The sequence below is a fragment of the Epinephelus lanceolatus genome, chromosome 6 (assembly GCF_041903045.1).
Source record: "Epinephelus lanceolatus isolate andai-2023 chromosome 6, ASM4190304v1, whole genome shotgun sequence".
NCBI lineage: Eukaryota > Metazoa > Chordata > Actinopteri > Perciformes > Serranidae > Epinephelus > Epinephelus lanceolatus.
Window position 1 is genome coordinate 31,357,613 of NC_135739.1, and position 14,459 is coordinate 31,372,071.

Below are 14,459 nucleotides of genomic sequence, written 5' to 3' on the forward strand. Positions count from 1 at the left end.
GCAGAAATTACAGCTACAAAGTTGGGGGGAAAAAACACAGCAACCAACCGATTTTATGTTTCTGGACAAAATCAAGTTACAGTGACAAAGGTGCTGTGGTGGATACCAATTGGACTTGAAGAAACATGAACACTAAGAAGTGCTTAGTGAGGGATTGGATTGCGTTACATAAGTTTGTGGAACAAAGACTAGCCCACAGCTGACATACGGACTTCGACTCTACTGTATAAAGAAATGGTTTTCCCAGCTTGCGTTGGAAGAACGTGACTGACCTGTAGTGACTTTAACAAGCACAACAGCAAATAAGTGCAGCATTTATATGGCTGCAAGGTCCCATGCTGATTCCGACTTCAGTATGTAGTTTGTTCACTTTTTTTCCTAAGCCAATCAGACTCATCACAGATGAAATGCACTTCAGTAAGTTCAACAGTGACTGAGAACATCATTGATATAGCTGCAAGGTTCTGTGCTGACTGTGACTTCAGTTCCGTAGCATGTTCAGTCTGTTGCAAGTACAAGCTATGATCAGTTCAGTGCAAAATTAGCCTATAGAAGCACTGCACATAAGGATAGTAGCTTAGTAAACTATTATTTAGGGCTGCAGTATCAGATTATCATTATCTGTGTGGCTTTTGTGGTCTTATGTGTTTTTAACAAGAAAGATAGTTTGTACATGTACTGAGCACCTCTAGAGCCAGGCCTCATCACCCAACATCACTGGCCGACCTGCTCTTGTGATTAATATTAAAGGAATAGCTCAACACGCCCCCAGCTTGGAGAAGCAGGTTTGAGTCCGACATGGAAGCTATGCAATGTACTGCTTTTAAGTTTAAGTGTAGGCTTCATAGGGAGTATTTTCACTGCTTCACCTTAATGTCAAACAGTAATTTCCAACAGGAAAATTAGTGCTGGTATATTGCTCTTTTCAAGGCCAGACGCCATTGAGAAAAACAGCGATTTAACATTGCTGAACACGGGAACTACTGGTCTATCGCTGCCTCAGTCAGTTAGTTAGTTTGTGTTATTGTGTGACTTTGGTGAATCCAAACTAACCCTTTTAAAGGCCAAAGTCACACAATAACATAAACTAACCAACTAGTCAAAGCGGTGGTGGACCAGCAGCTCCTGTATTGAAGTAACTAAAATGACTGTTTTTCTCAATGGAGTCTGGTGGCTTTGGTGAGAGCATAGATATGGAACAGAGGCTGTTAAGAGCTTCCCCGCAAGAATGAGCTGTCAGACAGAAAAGTAAAACCCTGAAAATACTGTCAATGTAGCATACATTAAAAGTGATATAGATTCTTTTAGGTGGCAAAAATTTATTTTGTTGTTGACCCCATCCACAGCAGTGCATTGCTTAGTTTCCGTGTTGGACTCCAGCCTGCTTCTCCAAACTGGGAGCTTGTCGACTGACATTTACTGTAGGTAATACACTGACTATGGGCAAGTACCCCATATAACCCCACTACAAAAAACCTGAACTATCCCTTTAATGTCCTATTAATGCTTGTTATAGTCCATAACTTAAGAATAAGATGTTAAAAAAATCACATGCATGCAATGTTTGGGTGTTAACATGCCTCTGTACTGAACATGACTGCCTGCAAATGCATTACTTCAAGTTATGAGTGTATCACCAATCCAAAATTGCATGTTATATAGATAACATTTCATACACAGTGACACTTAAAAACAGCTTTTTAATTTAAGGACACACAGTGTGTAAAACACCATCACCATTCAGGGGTCACTTGACAGCCAGTATCGAAGATCAGCTGCACTGTGATGCTGCCTGATCATATTCTGACCACTGACAGTCTGATATTCGTGAAGTCGTCACTTACTGCTGTACAGTACGGCTGCTAAATGCCTGTTCATCACTCATTAATAAGTCAGCAGAGTGAGTCTACAGTATCAGGGTATTGTTTAATCAATGTGAGTGTGTCTGCATGTAGTGCTGAGTGAAATGTGATCAGCACTGTCTTCTCTCCCTCCTCCCTGCCGATGTTGCTGATGGTAACAATAAGAGAAAGGTGAGAGCAGCATTCTCTCTAGTCCCCCCAACTTCATCACTCTTGTTTCTCTCACTCTTACTCATCTCCTGTTCTCCTCCTCTTCCTCTTTTCTATCTTGCTCCTTTGCTTTCTTGCTGATGTTACAGCAAGGCGATAGTAACCTTGGTGTTTGCTGAGTGCCACCCTGGGAGCTTCCTGGCACTTTGTGGCATCATTCAACCTCCGGCAGCCCCCGACTCGTACCCGACACATCCAGGTAATGGATATGATAGATGTTACAGAGTCAGGTTCATTTCTCGGGCGTATGGCAGGTATGAAACTTAAGTATTTCTGGCAGTGGTCCAGTGAGGGTACTGGGCTTCCAGCTCCATATCATTTCCATTCGCCCCCCCAGTGAAACTAGTGAGCTAGTGAGGAGGATTTTGCTGCAGTCTCATCAATATATTGTAGCTTTAATGTGGAAATAAGCATTTAATGTGTGATCTGTCCCAAAATTAAGCATGTCTTTAAGGTAGAGACGTAGCTTCCTCAACATATTTCACACATTATGCTCAAGGAGGATGTCTCCCCCGGTGTCACACTTGAGTTTGACAGATGCATAAGGGTTCATTCCCTAGGCAGCTGCTGCATCTACACATCCCAGGTGCCAGCTTTATTAAACAAACTTGACTGCATTCTCTCAGCTTTACAGTAGTCCTGTTCAAATTTGGATGACTAAGAAACAGAGAATTTGGCACCACAAGCTAGCAGGCTTGCACAGTTTCTATCCTTGGTATCCTGTGTGGTGTCATTCTAAGCCCTTGAGGTCACGGCTCATGGTGATAGAGCCAGGTAATGGATATGATGGATGTTATACAGCTGGGTTCACTCCTAGGCCACACACTGAATAGTGATGCAGAGAGAGTGATCCTGACCCTGCTCTCGCAAGGAAAACATAATATTTAACCTCAGTGTAACCTCTGATTTGCTAATGGCTTTGGACATTGAAACCATCCTGCCTTGAGGGACTTTAAAATCAAAATTCATAAAACAGAAAAATGCAAAACAGCAAAACTGAGGTTCAAAAGTCCAACGCAATGTGAGCACTGGATATTTGTTTTTTAATATTCAGTTTAATAAATAATACCCAGGGATGTTTTTCTGAACTTTGTTCCTAATTTAGTTATTTTCTAGAGAAATATTTATTTGAAAGCAGGTTTTCAGGGGATTTAAACAGACTGCTAACTTTTTCGCACCACAATCCCTGACCTTATGTTACCTTCCATAAATAATTAGCTCCGCACTGTCAGATATAAAGATTTTCATTTGAGAAAAACAGAGCTGAGGTGTCAGAATCTATGTGTGTGTGTGTGTGTGTGTGTGTGTGAGTGTTAATGGGTGTGTGAGTATATTTTACTGTCTGTTCTCACCTCCACTTTGCGTGATGTAGCGCACCCATGGTAACGCCTGGTAACCGCTCTTCTCTATGATCTTAAGGTAACGAACCTGGGGAACACAAACAGGTTAAATAAAGTTATTTCACTCATTCATACACAAACACACACCAACATCTACTATATTTAATCTGTATGCCTCGGTGTGTACATGGCACACCACTTATAACACATCATCATAAATCATCTCTGTCCATTTCAAATCCATGTATCTCTGAATCTGATTGTGATTTTTAAATTTTCAGACAAATTGTTCTTTTATGGGCTGAGAAAAATGTTCCTTGTTCTAAAACTAAATAAACCTTTAAAAAAAAAACATCAAACTGTCTGGAAACTGAAGCTTTTCTTAGCTCATGAAAGGTTTGGTTTCAGAGATATATGGTTTTTACAGGACAGTGGCATATTGTAAAACAGGAAGCACCTTAAGCTCTTCATACTCAGGTGGAAATCATCAAATTTCATAAATTTATTTCTCTGTGTAATGTGTGTTAATAAAAAGACCAACCTGGATCCCAGACACGGTGAAATAGGGGATCTCAAAGTTAACTGTGATTGGTCTCTTTGCGTCCAGCTCATCGCTCTCCACACTGGGTAGCCCAAAGTGCGCACGCATTATGTACTCCTTACCACCCTACACATGCAAAAACAGGGAAGAGAAAAGGCCACAAAGCCATTGTTGCATCAGGTAAAACAGAGACAAGATTCAGAGTGATGCTGTTCACAAAGTTTTTCCAATAAAACTGTTTAGTTTGTTTGATGACTTCTGTTCCCAGGTGTCCAACTCTAATAAAACGAGGCTGCTTTGTCCGAAAAACAAAAACAAACTTTATATTCATGGCAACGTGAGACAACTCCCATGTCATATCAAGGTGAATCTGATATCAGTTTATGAGATTTAACATCTGCCGGACATACCTGGGCTATAAACACAAGACGCAGGTTAATCATTCTTCATTCCAGCAAATGTGTAACACATCATCTGAGCAGAGTCTTTTTCTTTGAACTTTGGTTCGACATAGTTACCATAGTTTTGAATCACTATTTCTCTATAAATTTAAGATTTGTGACTGAATGAGCACCAATCAAAGTTGGATAAACTCAAAAACATAGCTCATGCCTTTCGCCATCACTGTGTGGGTGTGACCTTATCAGTTTTGACTGACAACAACCCAGCAGTTGTCCTCATGTTGGTGTCAAGTGTTGACATCACCTTTTCCAGCTGAGCCCTGCCCACTTCAAACCAGTGAGAAGGGCTCAGACAAAAACACAAGTATAGAAACTTTCTCCTTGTAAATAACCAAAACTGGTCTGAGTCTGCCAGATAACTGTGTGTTCTCCCCTTTGGCATTATACGGCTGCTGTGGAAAACCTTATTATCCCTATCCTTGCCTACAGCTGATAAAAAAATATTCCTTTTTTGGGTAACATAATAAATAACACTAAATGAGAAATGTGTGAAAGATGCACACATTCATGCTTATGAAATAGCTGATGGCGAATGGGCTCATTCCTAAAAGCTACATATACTTTCCCTGTTACTGGAGGGTAATGTTGGGGATCGGGGTTGTAAATAACAGGGTGGAGCTGACGGCTGGTGGACTGTGGATGAGTCTGCTTATCAGTCTCTTATCACAACAAGCCACTGCTTCATCTTTCCTCAAACCTCCATCAAACATTACAAGTTGAGTGTGGTGTCCTGAGAGAATATATGCAGTTTTATAGTGTCCACAGGTTGATAGTGACAGAGACAAATGTGCTGCAGAGTCATACACCAGCTGGATGCCTATACGTCACCAGTAATGGCAATTCTTAACTGCCCTAGACAGGCTGAAGGTGTAATGAATTACTGAGGAGACCTCAGAACTTGACAGATAAAAGGAACCTTGACTGATTTGATGCTCTGTGAGGTTTTTAAATGTTAAAATTTTCTTTTAAAAAGTTTATGTGTTGGTGACAGCAGAGGCTGACACTAACACTGTAAAGGAAAAGAATCCAGACACAATGCGATCGTGTTTGGTTTTTTGTGTTGGATGAGGCTGATCATAATATGATAAATGACTGCTGTCTAATCCTTGTAAGAGGCAAAATACACCTTCATTTTCTGACACTGGAACTAAGTAAAGCTTTTTATAGATATATTATATAGATATAAGGTGCACCAGTGGTGAAGAAATACTCAGTTACAAGTAAAAGTTCTGTATTCACAATGTGACTTAAAAAAATAGTGTATGATTTAGGGGGGTTTAGTGATATCTAGTGGTGAGGATTGCATATTGCAACTGGCTGAAACTTCTCCCACTTAGATTTGCTTCAGTATTCTTTATTCAGGAGGTTTTTACCACAAGCCAAATTAACCACAGACATCTCCTCCTCTCCAAAATGGACCAGGTGACCAGTAAAAACACTAGATAAAATGTTACAAATCAGTGTTTATCATACATTCTTCAGCATGTCAGAAACAGGGCACTAGCCTAGCACCTGCTAATGTGTACTTGTCTTTTTTCTCTGGTAGCTTATGATCCACACGTTAAGGAGGTTTTTATCGGGAGACAAATTATCAATAGTGGGCTCTTTCTCTCCAGAGCAAACTGACCTGGTGATTAAACTGATAAAACCACTGTACAAAGCAGTTTCATGTTAAAAGAATCAATGTTTTTCTGATGCTTTCATTGCGGAAGGCCCTCTTACTACAGTGGCCGAGCCAAATGCAAATGGTCCTATCTAGAGCCAGGGTTTGTCTGTTCTGGGCTATTGTAGAAAAATGGCAATGCAACATGATGATGACGAAAACCTGCTCCCTATGTAGATATAAACCGCTCATTGTAAGGTAACGAAAGTACAACAATTCTTATTTTCTGGTAATTATACACTCAAGAAAACATACTTATTATTTTATATTCCATTTCTGTCAATATATCCCCCTTAATCCTACACACTGGACCTTAAAGTAGAAAAAAAAGTATTAGCCTCAAGATGCACTTAAATCACTAAAACTAAAAGTACTCAATATGGCAACAGAGAATGGCCAATTTCAGAATAATCTACACTTTGGGGCTGCATAATACATCACGATAACAGTTTTACTTGCCATAAATGAACAGATACTTAAGTGTACTCTGTTCTTGACTCAGACTTGCACAGTGCCTGTGCTTGTGCCATATCATGTCTCCTGTTTCCAGAATGTTGCCAGACGGCTGATGTGCTATTTTTGTTTTTCGGCACCAGTTCATCTCCAGCATTCGCACTTTCGTCTGCACTCATCTTGTCACACTTTCCTCCTTCAACCATGCTGAGTAGTACAGCAGCACTGATCTAATAAACCTCACTTGTATGAGTGCAGATTCTAACCAACCCGATGATGCCTGATGGTGAGGGGTCTATCTGACTGGCCAGAACTGACAGCATAGTGTGTACCTGACAAAACAGTGCCTACAGATAGAATGTAATATGATCTGCTGTTACTAATTCAGTAGTATAATATAGCAGTCTTTTGTGATGTAGCAGAAAATGGAAATACTCAAGTAAAGTACAGGTACCTCAAAGTTGTACGATACTTTAGTAAATGTACTAAAGTATCTAATGCTAATGCTCTGCCTTCAAAACCTGATAGTAGGGGAATGAGATGTGACCGTATTTTAGCATCAACATGTAATAAATATATTTTAGGTTATAAACTGTGATATTTTGTGCGACACTAACAGGGAAAGACTTGATGTTCCACTGCACCACGTTCTTCTCGGGCACCCACTTGGCGCTGCCTGTGCTGGTCTTGAACTTGGGTGAGTCAGCATCACTGGGCACTGGCACCAGAATGGACACATTGTTGGCAGTGGACCGGCTCTTAAACTGACTCCGAGCCTGCGGAAGGTGACAGAGGACAGAGGAGAGTTCAAATGTCATTCGAGACCTTTACAATACAAAAAAAGGGAGCATGCACATCCAAATTCAAACCGAGGAGGCCTTCATGATTATGCACACTGCGGCTTGTTATTTTGAGTCTGCGTGGCTGTCACTGCCTCAAACAGATGGTAAGCGGTAATCCACCTGAGAAGTATGTGTCATAAATACTAAATAAGTTTCAGTGAAGCGACTAGATGGGTGGATAAGGTCGCTGTGTTCTGTATGTGTGTTTATGTTTGTGTCTCTCATCCTTACCTTCACCTTGATCTCCACACGGCTGTGAGAGAACTTTTCAATCACGCTCTCGATCCATATGAGAGGCTTCACCTGTCAGAGTCGGAGAGAGTGGACAAGGTCAGAGGAGCGAGTGCGGAGTTGAAGTGCATCACTACAACACACATCACCAGAGTGACACAGTGGACAGGCCAGAGAGAGATTGTGTTTGTACAAGGGAGACAATAACTGCTCAGACGGCTTGCAGTTCACATAGATTTCAGGCACAGCAGCCCTCCTCAAATATCCTCTGGTTCATTGAACAGCGTGTCAGGGTGAGTGGCAACATGTGGCTTAGCAGACAAGCTGAACCACTACTTATCTTGCAACATACTGGTTTTCATTGTAACTAGGCACTGACATACATATAATTTATTTCACAGTGTGAGAATTTGATGCAAGTTAATACTTTACTACAAGCAGATAGAAGCTTTCATGGTTCATACTTTGTCCACTTTGTTCTCTTTTGAAATGAATTACCTAAGTGCATCTGATGTTGTACTGACAGCCTGTGGACACACTTTTACAGGACTATCAGTCTAACTAATTGTGTGCTGTGTGTTACATCATAGTTCATTATTGGGATATAACTGTTTCTCTGTTGTTCTAGAAAGTACACCTGTACAGTCTTCTAGTGTACTGTAACTGCTTCACTACAGCAGTAACAAACTCCACAACAAGTTATATCTATAAAGAGATCCCAAACATTATCATAATAACCCATACTTGTTCCACCACTACTCTTCTCATTCCCACTGACACTGTCATCAATACTACTAATACAAACTACAATCGCTTGGCAACAAATCGATATTTTATCAATATTATGATATGAGACTATATATTATCTTAGATTTTCGATATCATAATCTTGTCAGTGTTGACTATTTCCTAGTTTTAAGTTCCTCCTGTTCATGTTGTCTCTGATATGTCAATGCCATTTCTGTTTGTCACTGTTGCTGGCTCTGTTCTGTTCCCGGGGGTCTTTGCTGCTGCTCTCCCTGCCTTGGGCTTTCCATGTAAGCGCATGGAAGGGCAGGGAGGTTTGCTTTCTCTGCCGTATTACTTTCCACGTAGGCGTATGGAGGGGTGGAGAGGTATGCTCTCTCCGCCTCAGGCTTTCTGTGTAGGCCTAGGAAAGGCAGAGAGGCCCAAGAACAGAGCCATACCGCAAAATACAATAGTGCAAATGGAACTTTTGTTTCTCCCATTTTTACATTTCCGATGTTTTCAGTTTTCTTTGACTAAAGTGGTCCTGACTGAACTTGTGAATATTTATCAAAAATTTACATTTTGTAAGTATTTTGAAAAGGCCCCAAAAGTGGACCGTACAACATCACCGTAATATCAAAATTGAGCTATTCGTTAAAAAATGTTGTAATATTTGATTGCCTTCATATTGCCTTGCTCTAAATACAATTACTACTAATAATATCTAATAACTACTACTGTTAATAATGCTAATACCACTGGTAATACGTCAATGATGTATGTCAATGTGTATGTCAAATGTGAGTATACAAGAGTTTTGACAATGATATTTGCTGAAGCAAGATATTTTGCAGTTGAACAATAAGCTTTATAAGCAACTACTGTCACTATAAATATGGGACTAAGATAAATTTTGTGTCAGTAAACTTAACTGGAAGTTAAATAGTTATGGATAATAACAATAGAGTTCTCAAAAACACAATACGACAAAAATACTTTAAACATTAAAGGCAGGGAGTTCCTGGTGCTGCCAAAACAGGGGGAAGCCAAACACTCTTAATCTGCACACACTGCCCACACCGCAGGGACACAGACCTGGTTAAAAATCGGCGAAGCCTCACCTAATCTGGACACTTTGCTGATTTTTAACCAGGTCTGTGTCCAGTGTGTGCAGATGAAGAGTGTTTGGCTTGCCCCTGTTTTGGCAGCACCAGGAACTCCCTGCCCGTGCCGTGAGCAACAATCCGCCAAGTGAAGCGAAACAAGTCAATTTGTGTCATTAATGACTTGTTTTGTGTCATCTGGTGAAATCTGGCTGACAGACGGGTGAGCTGCTCTGGGAGCTGGCGGCACAAGAGGCACCTTAACACTGTGCATTTGTACACACTCAACATGCCGCAGTGACAGATGTGGTTGACAATCTGCAGAGTATCACTTCAAATAAAGGTCAAAAATACATGATATCGTTTTAGTTGCATATTTTCCAGCATTTGCTGTACATCATGTCTGTGACACACAAATATCTGTTAATATCAACCAAATTATCAGAACATTAATGTCTAATATGTTTTGTACTAGGGAGATAAGGAAAAGAAGAACTTTCTAGGGTGTGTTGGTCCTTGCCTTACTGTAGGACGAACAAGAAGTGTGCTCTTGGTTTTGCTGGTATGCAGGTGGCGTGAGTGTGCGTTAAAGAGAAAAGTTTGTTTGTGTGTTCCACTCACTGTAGTGTTGAGGCGGTAGGACATGAGCTCGCTCTCGCCGTCGGGGGGGATGAAAGAGATGGTGCGGTCGTTCTCGAAGCGTGACAGACGGACACACTGATGAAACTTCACATCCTCCAGCTCCACTGTCTTACTCTTCTCTCCTGACACACACACACAAACAATACACAAACAGAAGTACACAATAAAGATTGAGAGCCTTCCACACAGCCTTGGAGAAATCAAGGTCAAGGTAATGATGACTGACAAACACTCACTCAGTCTCTCTCTCTCTCACACACACACACATACACATACACACTGTACGCGCAGTGTGCTACCAAATCCATCTGCCCTCCCATTGTCCCCCACTGAACAGTTATTTAGCTGCTACACACAAACACGTATACACACAGGCACACACACTGTGTGCCTTCAGAACCTGCTGCCATCATCTTCTCCCCCACTGAAGCCCATTCAGCTGCCTCACAAGTAAACACACACACACACACGCACACACACCAAAGTAAATATATATTGTACTATCAGCCAGAAAAAAAAAACTTCTAACAAAAACATATCTGTCTGCCTTAAAGAGGTGTGTTTTCATTACTCTGCCAAGAAAAAAGACCATTTGCTTTGTTGTCAAAAGCTTCTGATTTACTGGTTGTGAAATTAATCCACCTACTACGCTAATGTGGGTCTTTTATTATGGTCTCATTTCGTGAAATACGCCTACAGGGAAGGTTTTATGCCAACGGGAGATGTCACACTGTTTTTCCCACTATATCATTAGTAATATGACTGGTTAAGTACACAGCCATTTGTCAGTAGAGGTGTTTAAAACCTGCCAGACACAGATAGCCTGTGGGGGAGATATTAATCCTTACTTTATTGATGAAAAAAAAAAACATTGTGAAAAGCAATAAATCCTCATATTTAAAAATGTGGCATTTTGCTGGATAAACAACATTTTTTAATTGATTATTACATTTGTTATCAGCTCATTTTCTGCTAATCAAGATGGCACTGGAGTATAGTTACAAGTATGGTTACCAGAGTATAGTTATTGACCAATTAAGCAGCACTTTACCCTTTATTTTTTAAAACTCTACAGGAGCACCACAGAGGCTGCTATAGACAAAAATCAGCAGATTGTGTCGGCTAGATCATTTTCTCCACGAACAAATGAGACTTTTCCAGACAATTCCTCTCAAGGGTGGAGCAAGAGTGCAGCGCTGTTGCAATAGGCAGTTAAAAGCGCGACCTCCTTAATGGTGGCATCTGTAGTCTGCTGGAGAAATCCCGATGTTCTGCTCCTTTGTGGTTAATGGAGGGTGCTGAGTGGTGGAAAACTGCTGTAATGACTGTGGGCCTGTGGGCCTTCAACCAAATCACCCATTCAACAGTCAGCTTTAAGCCAGCCTCACCTGCTCTGAATGCAACCCTGGGCCGGCACTGTTGGAAGGTGTGTGTGTATGTGTGTGTGTGTGTATACTTGTGTGTATTTGTGTATGTAGCTTCCTTGTTCATTGTTCTCTCTCGTGAGTGCCTGTACGTGCACAGGTTTATGCATGTTAGCTTGGTACTTGCTGGTTGTTCTATTGATTTTGCTTTTATGTGTGTTTGTGTGTGTTTGTGTGTGTGTGTGAGTGAGTGACATTTCCTCATGCCAGAGAGGGGACTGGCTGAGGTCAGGTCTAGGGAGAGCACAACACTCCTGAACAAGCAAAGCAGGGAAGCCCTTCAGAACTGGTTCTGTCTCTATTTCAGTTTGTTTTTATGTCACTAAGGCACACACACACACACACACACACACACACACACACACGCACAGACACTTGCATTCAGCGATATCAAGACGACAGGAAAGAAAGGTCATATGGGACACTCTGTCACTGCTAGGACCTCAGGGGCTTGAAGAAAAGGCAGGTGTGTGTGTTTGTGCACGTGTACATTTGTGTACCTGCCAGGTGGGGATTGAAGATGCAGCAGTGTCCCCTGTGGTTCACCTTTAAGGCTGCTCTTACCTGCTTCTGTGCTTTTAATACACAGCAGCAGACAGGAGGAACCTAATCTGTTTTCTGTCTGCTGTTGCACAGTGGAAAAAAAAAAAAAAAAGAGACATGGGGAACACAGGGAACCATTTTATAATGGCATTTGGAAAATGTTTCTGTCCAATGCATCTTACTGTGCTGTGATACCACTGACATGGGTGGCCAGAGAGACAATTTAACACGGACGTCTTAGCATTTAAAGGTCAGCACGCGGGATACCTAGTGATTAGTGGATTATCTTTATCGAAAAATGGCTGCAACTTCTGATAGTCGATAAATTTCTAAGTCGTCTGTCCAGCAAAAATGCTAAATATTTATTGGTTTCACCTTCTCAAACGTGAAGACATGAAACAAAATAGCTGCATTTTGGATTTAGAACTCCAGAAAATTAATTGGCCATTAGTCTAAAATTCAAATAATCATCTTGGTCATTTTTTGAGCAAAAAAAGCCAAACATTTGCTTGCTTCAGTGTTCTTAAATGTGAGAATTTGATGCTTTTCGTGGTTATTTATGTGATAATAAGCTGAACGGCCTTGGATTTTTTGACTTGGTTGGATAAAACATACTATTTGAGGACGTCAGCTTGGGCTTTGGGAAATTGCACAGGACATGTTTCACTTTTTTGACTTTTTGTTGACAAAACAATTAATCAAGAAAATAATTAGGAAATTAATCAACAGTGAAAATAATCGTTAGTTGCAGTCCTATTTGGACTGTTGATTAGACAAAATAAGTAATAAGTAGTAACCTTGAGCATTTTTTACTGAGAAAATTCATTGGGAAATAATCAGCAGATTAATAATAAAAAATAATTGTTAATAACCTGCATCTCAGCTCATAGTGTCCGTGTACAAGCTGAGAACCTTTTGAAAACTTTCTTATGAAGAAAAAAAAAATAGTACCAAATGCAAACACTCACATCAACACATCAAACAATCAGACAACACCTCTGATAAGTGAATAGGATTCATTTTAAGGAGATGTGAGCAGGTTTAGACACTCAAGTGTTACAAATGATCAGATATTTTAGTTAAAAGGCCACAGTGTGTGTCTGAAATGAATGATGTTTGAATATTGGCTTTTTGTGGGCTATATCATTTCATGCACCATTTTGGAATTAAAAAATACTTTGAATGTAACTCCCAGTTCCCTGTAGTGACAAATCTAGACTTCTGCCAGCAGAGGGCAGTGTTAAATGACTTATACTCTTTCTCACATTTTGGCTGCATCCAGCTGTGATAAAATGTGCAGATCAGGCATGGGAAATGCCAAACAACTGCAAAATGATATGTAAAAAAAGTAAAGTGAAAGTGCTGAGGATGAGAGGGCAAAACACATTTTAATATTTGTATAAACATTCAGCGCGAGTGTGTGCGTGTTTGTTGCTGTATCTGTCAGTGTGTTTGTTTGATCATTATATCTGATCATTTTTTTCTGAGGATATGTTATTTCCCAGACTGCAAAACACAGCAGGGGGATTGTGGGCTGCATATACAGGATATCCACAGACTCTCACCTTTCATCTGCAGGGCTGTAGCCTGGGGTGAGGATTAACTGAGTGGCAAAGAGGCTAGACAGTGATGGAGCCTTCTCCCTTCAGTAAGGAGCGGTAGGGGGCAAGAAATGTAGGCAAAGGAAAGGGAGCAAAAGCAGGAGATGAGAGCGAGAAGGGGGAGCAGGTGCAGGAATAGACAAGAGAAGATGTAGCAGTGGGAGACGTTATTGGAAAAATTGGGAAAGTTGGAGGAGAGGGCGAGGAAGATGAGGAAGGATGAAAGCTAAGCCAAATGTGAGATTTGCAGGAGCGAGGGCTTTAGACAGAAAGAGGAAGTGAAGGAGGAGTGTGAGGGTGAGTTCAAGGCAAGTGCTCTAACATCAACCAGTAGCACATTTACATATATGTTAGGCCTTTAAGCATTAGTGTCGACTATTTTCGAAGCAAATTTATATCTAGGGTGAATTTCTTTCATTTGAAACATTGCACAAAAAATCCCCTTTTGACAGTTTACAAGTTCTCTATCAAAATGTCAATTCTTGGCAGCTTGAGATAAAAAAAAAATCTCGCAAATATTCCTTGCACATCTCACTCATGCATAACAGTCTGTCACTGTCACAGCTCAGTGTGTGGAATAAAGTGTACCAACGAGAATTTACAAAGCCCACCTGAGAGAGAAGACAGATAATGAGCTAAACTTGTGACCCTTGTCTGACGCCAGAAATGCAAACCACTGCACTTAAACTAGAGAAGAATGCATTTATTTTTCAGGAAGCAGCAGAATTATATTGTCAAACTAAAGAAGTTGTGTGCTATGCATTACCGAGTTCAGTGATTCTAAACCAGAGGTAAATGTACCCCGGGGTGTATG

The 14,459-nt window shown here is 40.7% G+C and overlaps 1 protein-coding gene across 1 annotated transcript in view; it reads right to left on the reverse strand.

Moving 5' to 3' along the window:
- ap1m3 (adaptor related protein complex 1 subunit mu 3) overlaps positions 1–14,459 on the reverse strand; it is a 37,981-nt gene that overhangs the window by 2,486 nt on the left and 21,036 nt on the right. Inside the window, exons 7-11 of the mRNA XM_033620658.2 lie at positions 10,057–10,199; positions 7,604–7,675; positions 7,148–7,306; positions 3,954–4,079; positions 3,425–3,500 (exon numbers count right to left, since the gene is read on the reverse strand). Coding sequence (XP_033476549.1) covers positions 3,425–3,500; positions 3,954–4,079; positions 7,148–7,306; positions 7,604–7,675; positions 10,057–10,199 — 576 coding nt within the window. The remainder of the gene's footprint in view (positions 1–3,424; positions 3,501–3,953; positions 4,080–7,147; positions 7,307–7,603; positions 7,676–10,056; positions 10,200–14,459) is intronic.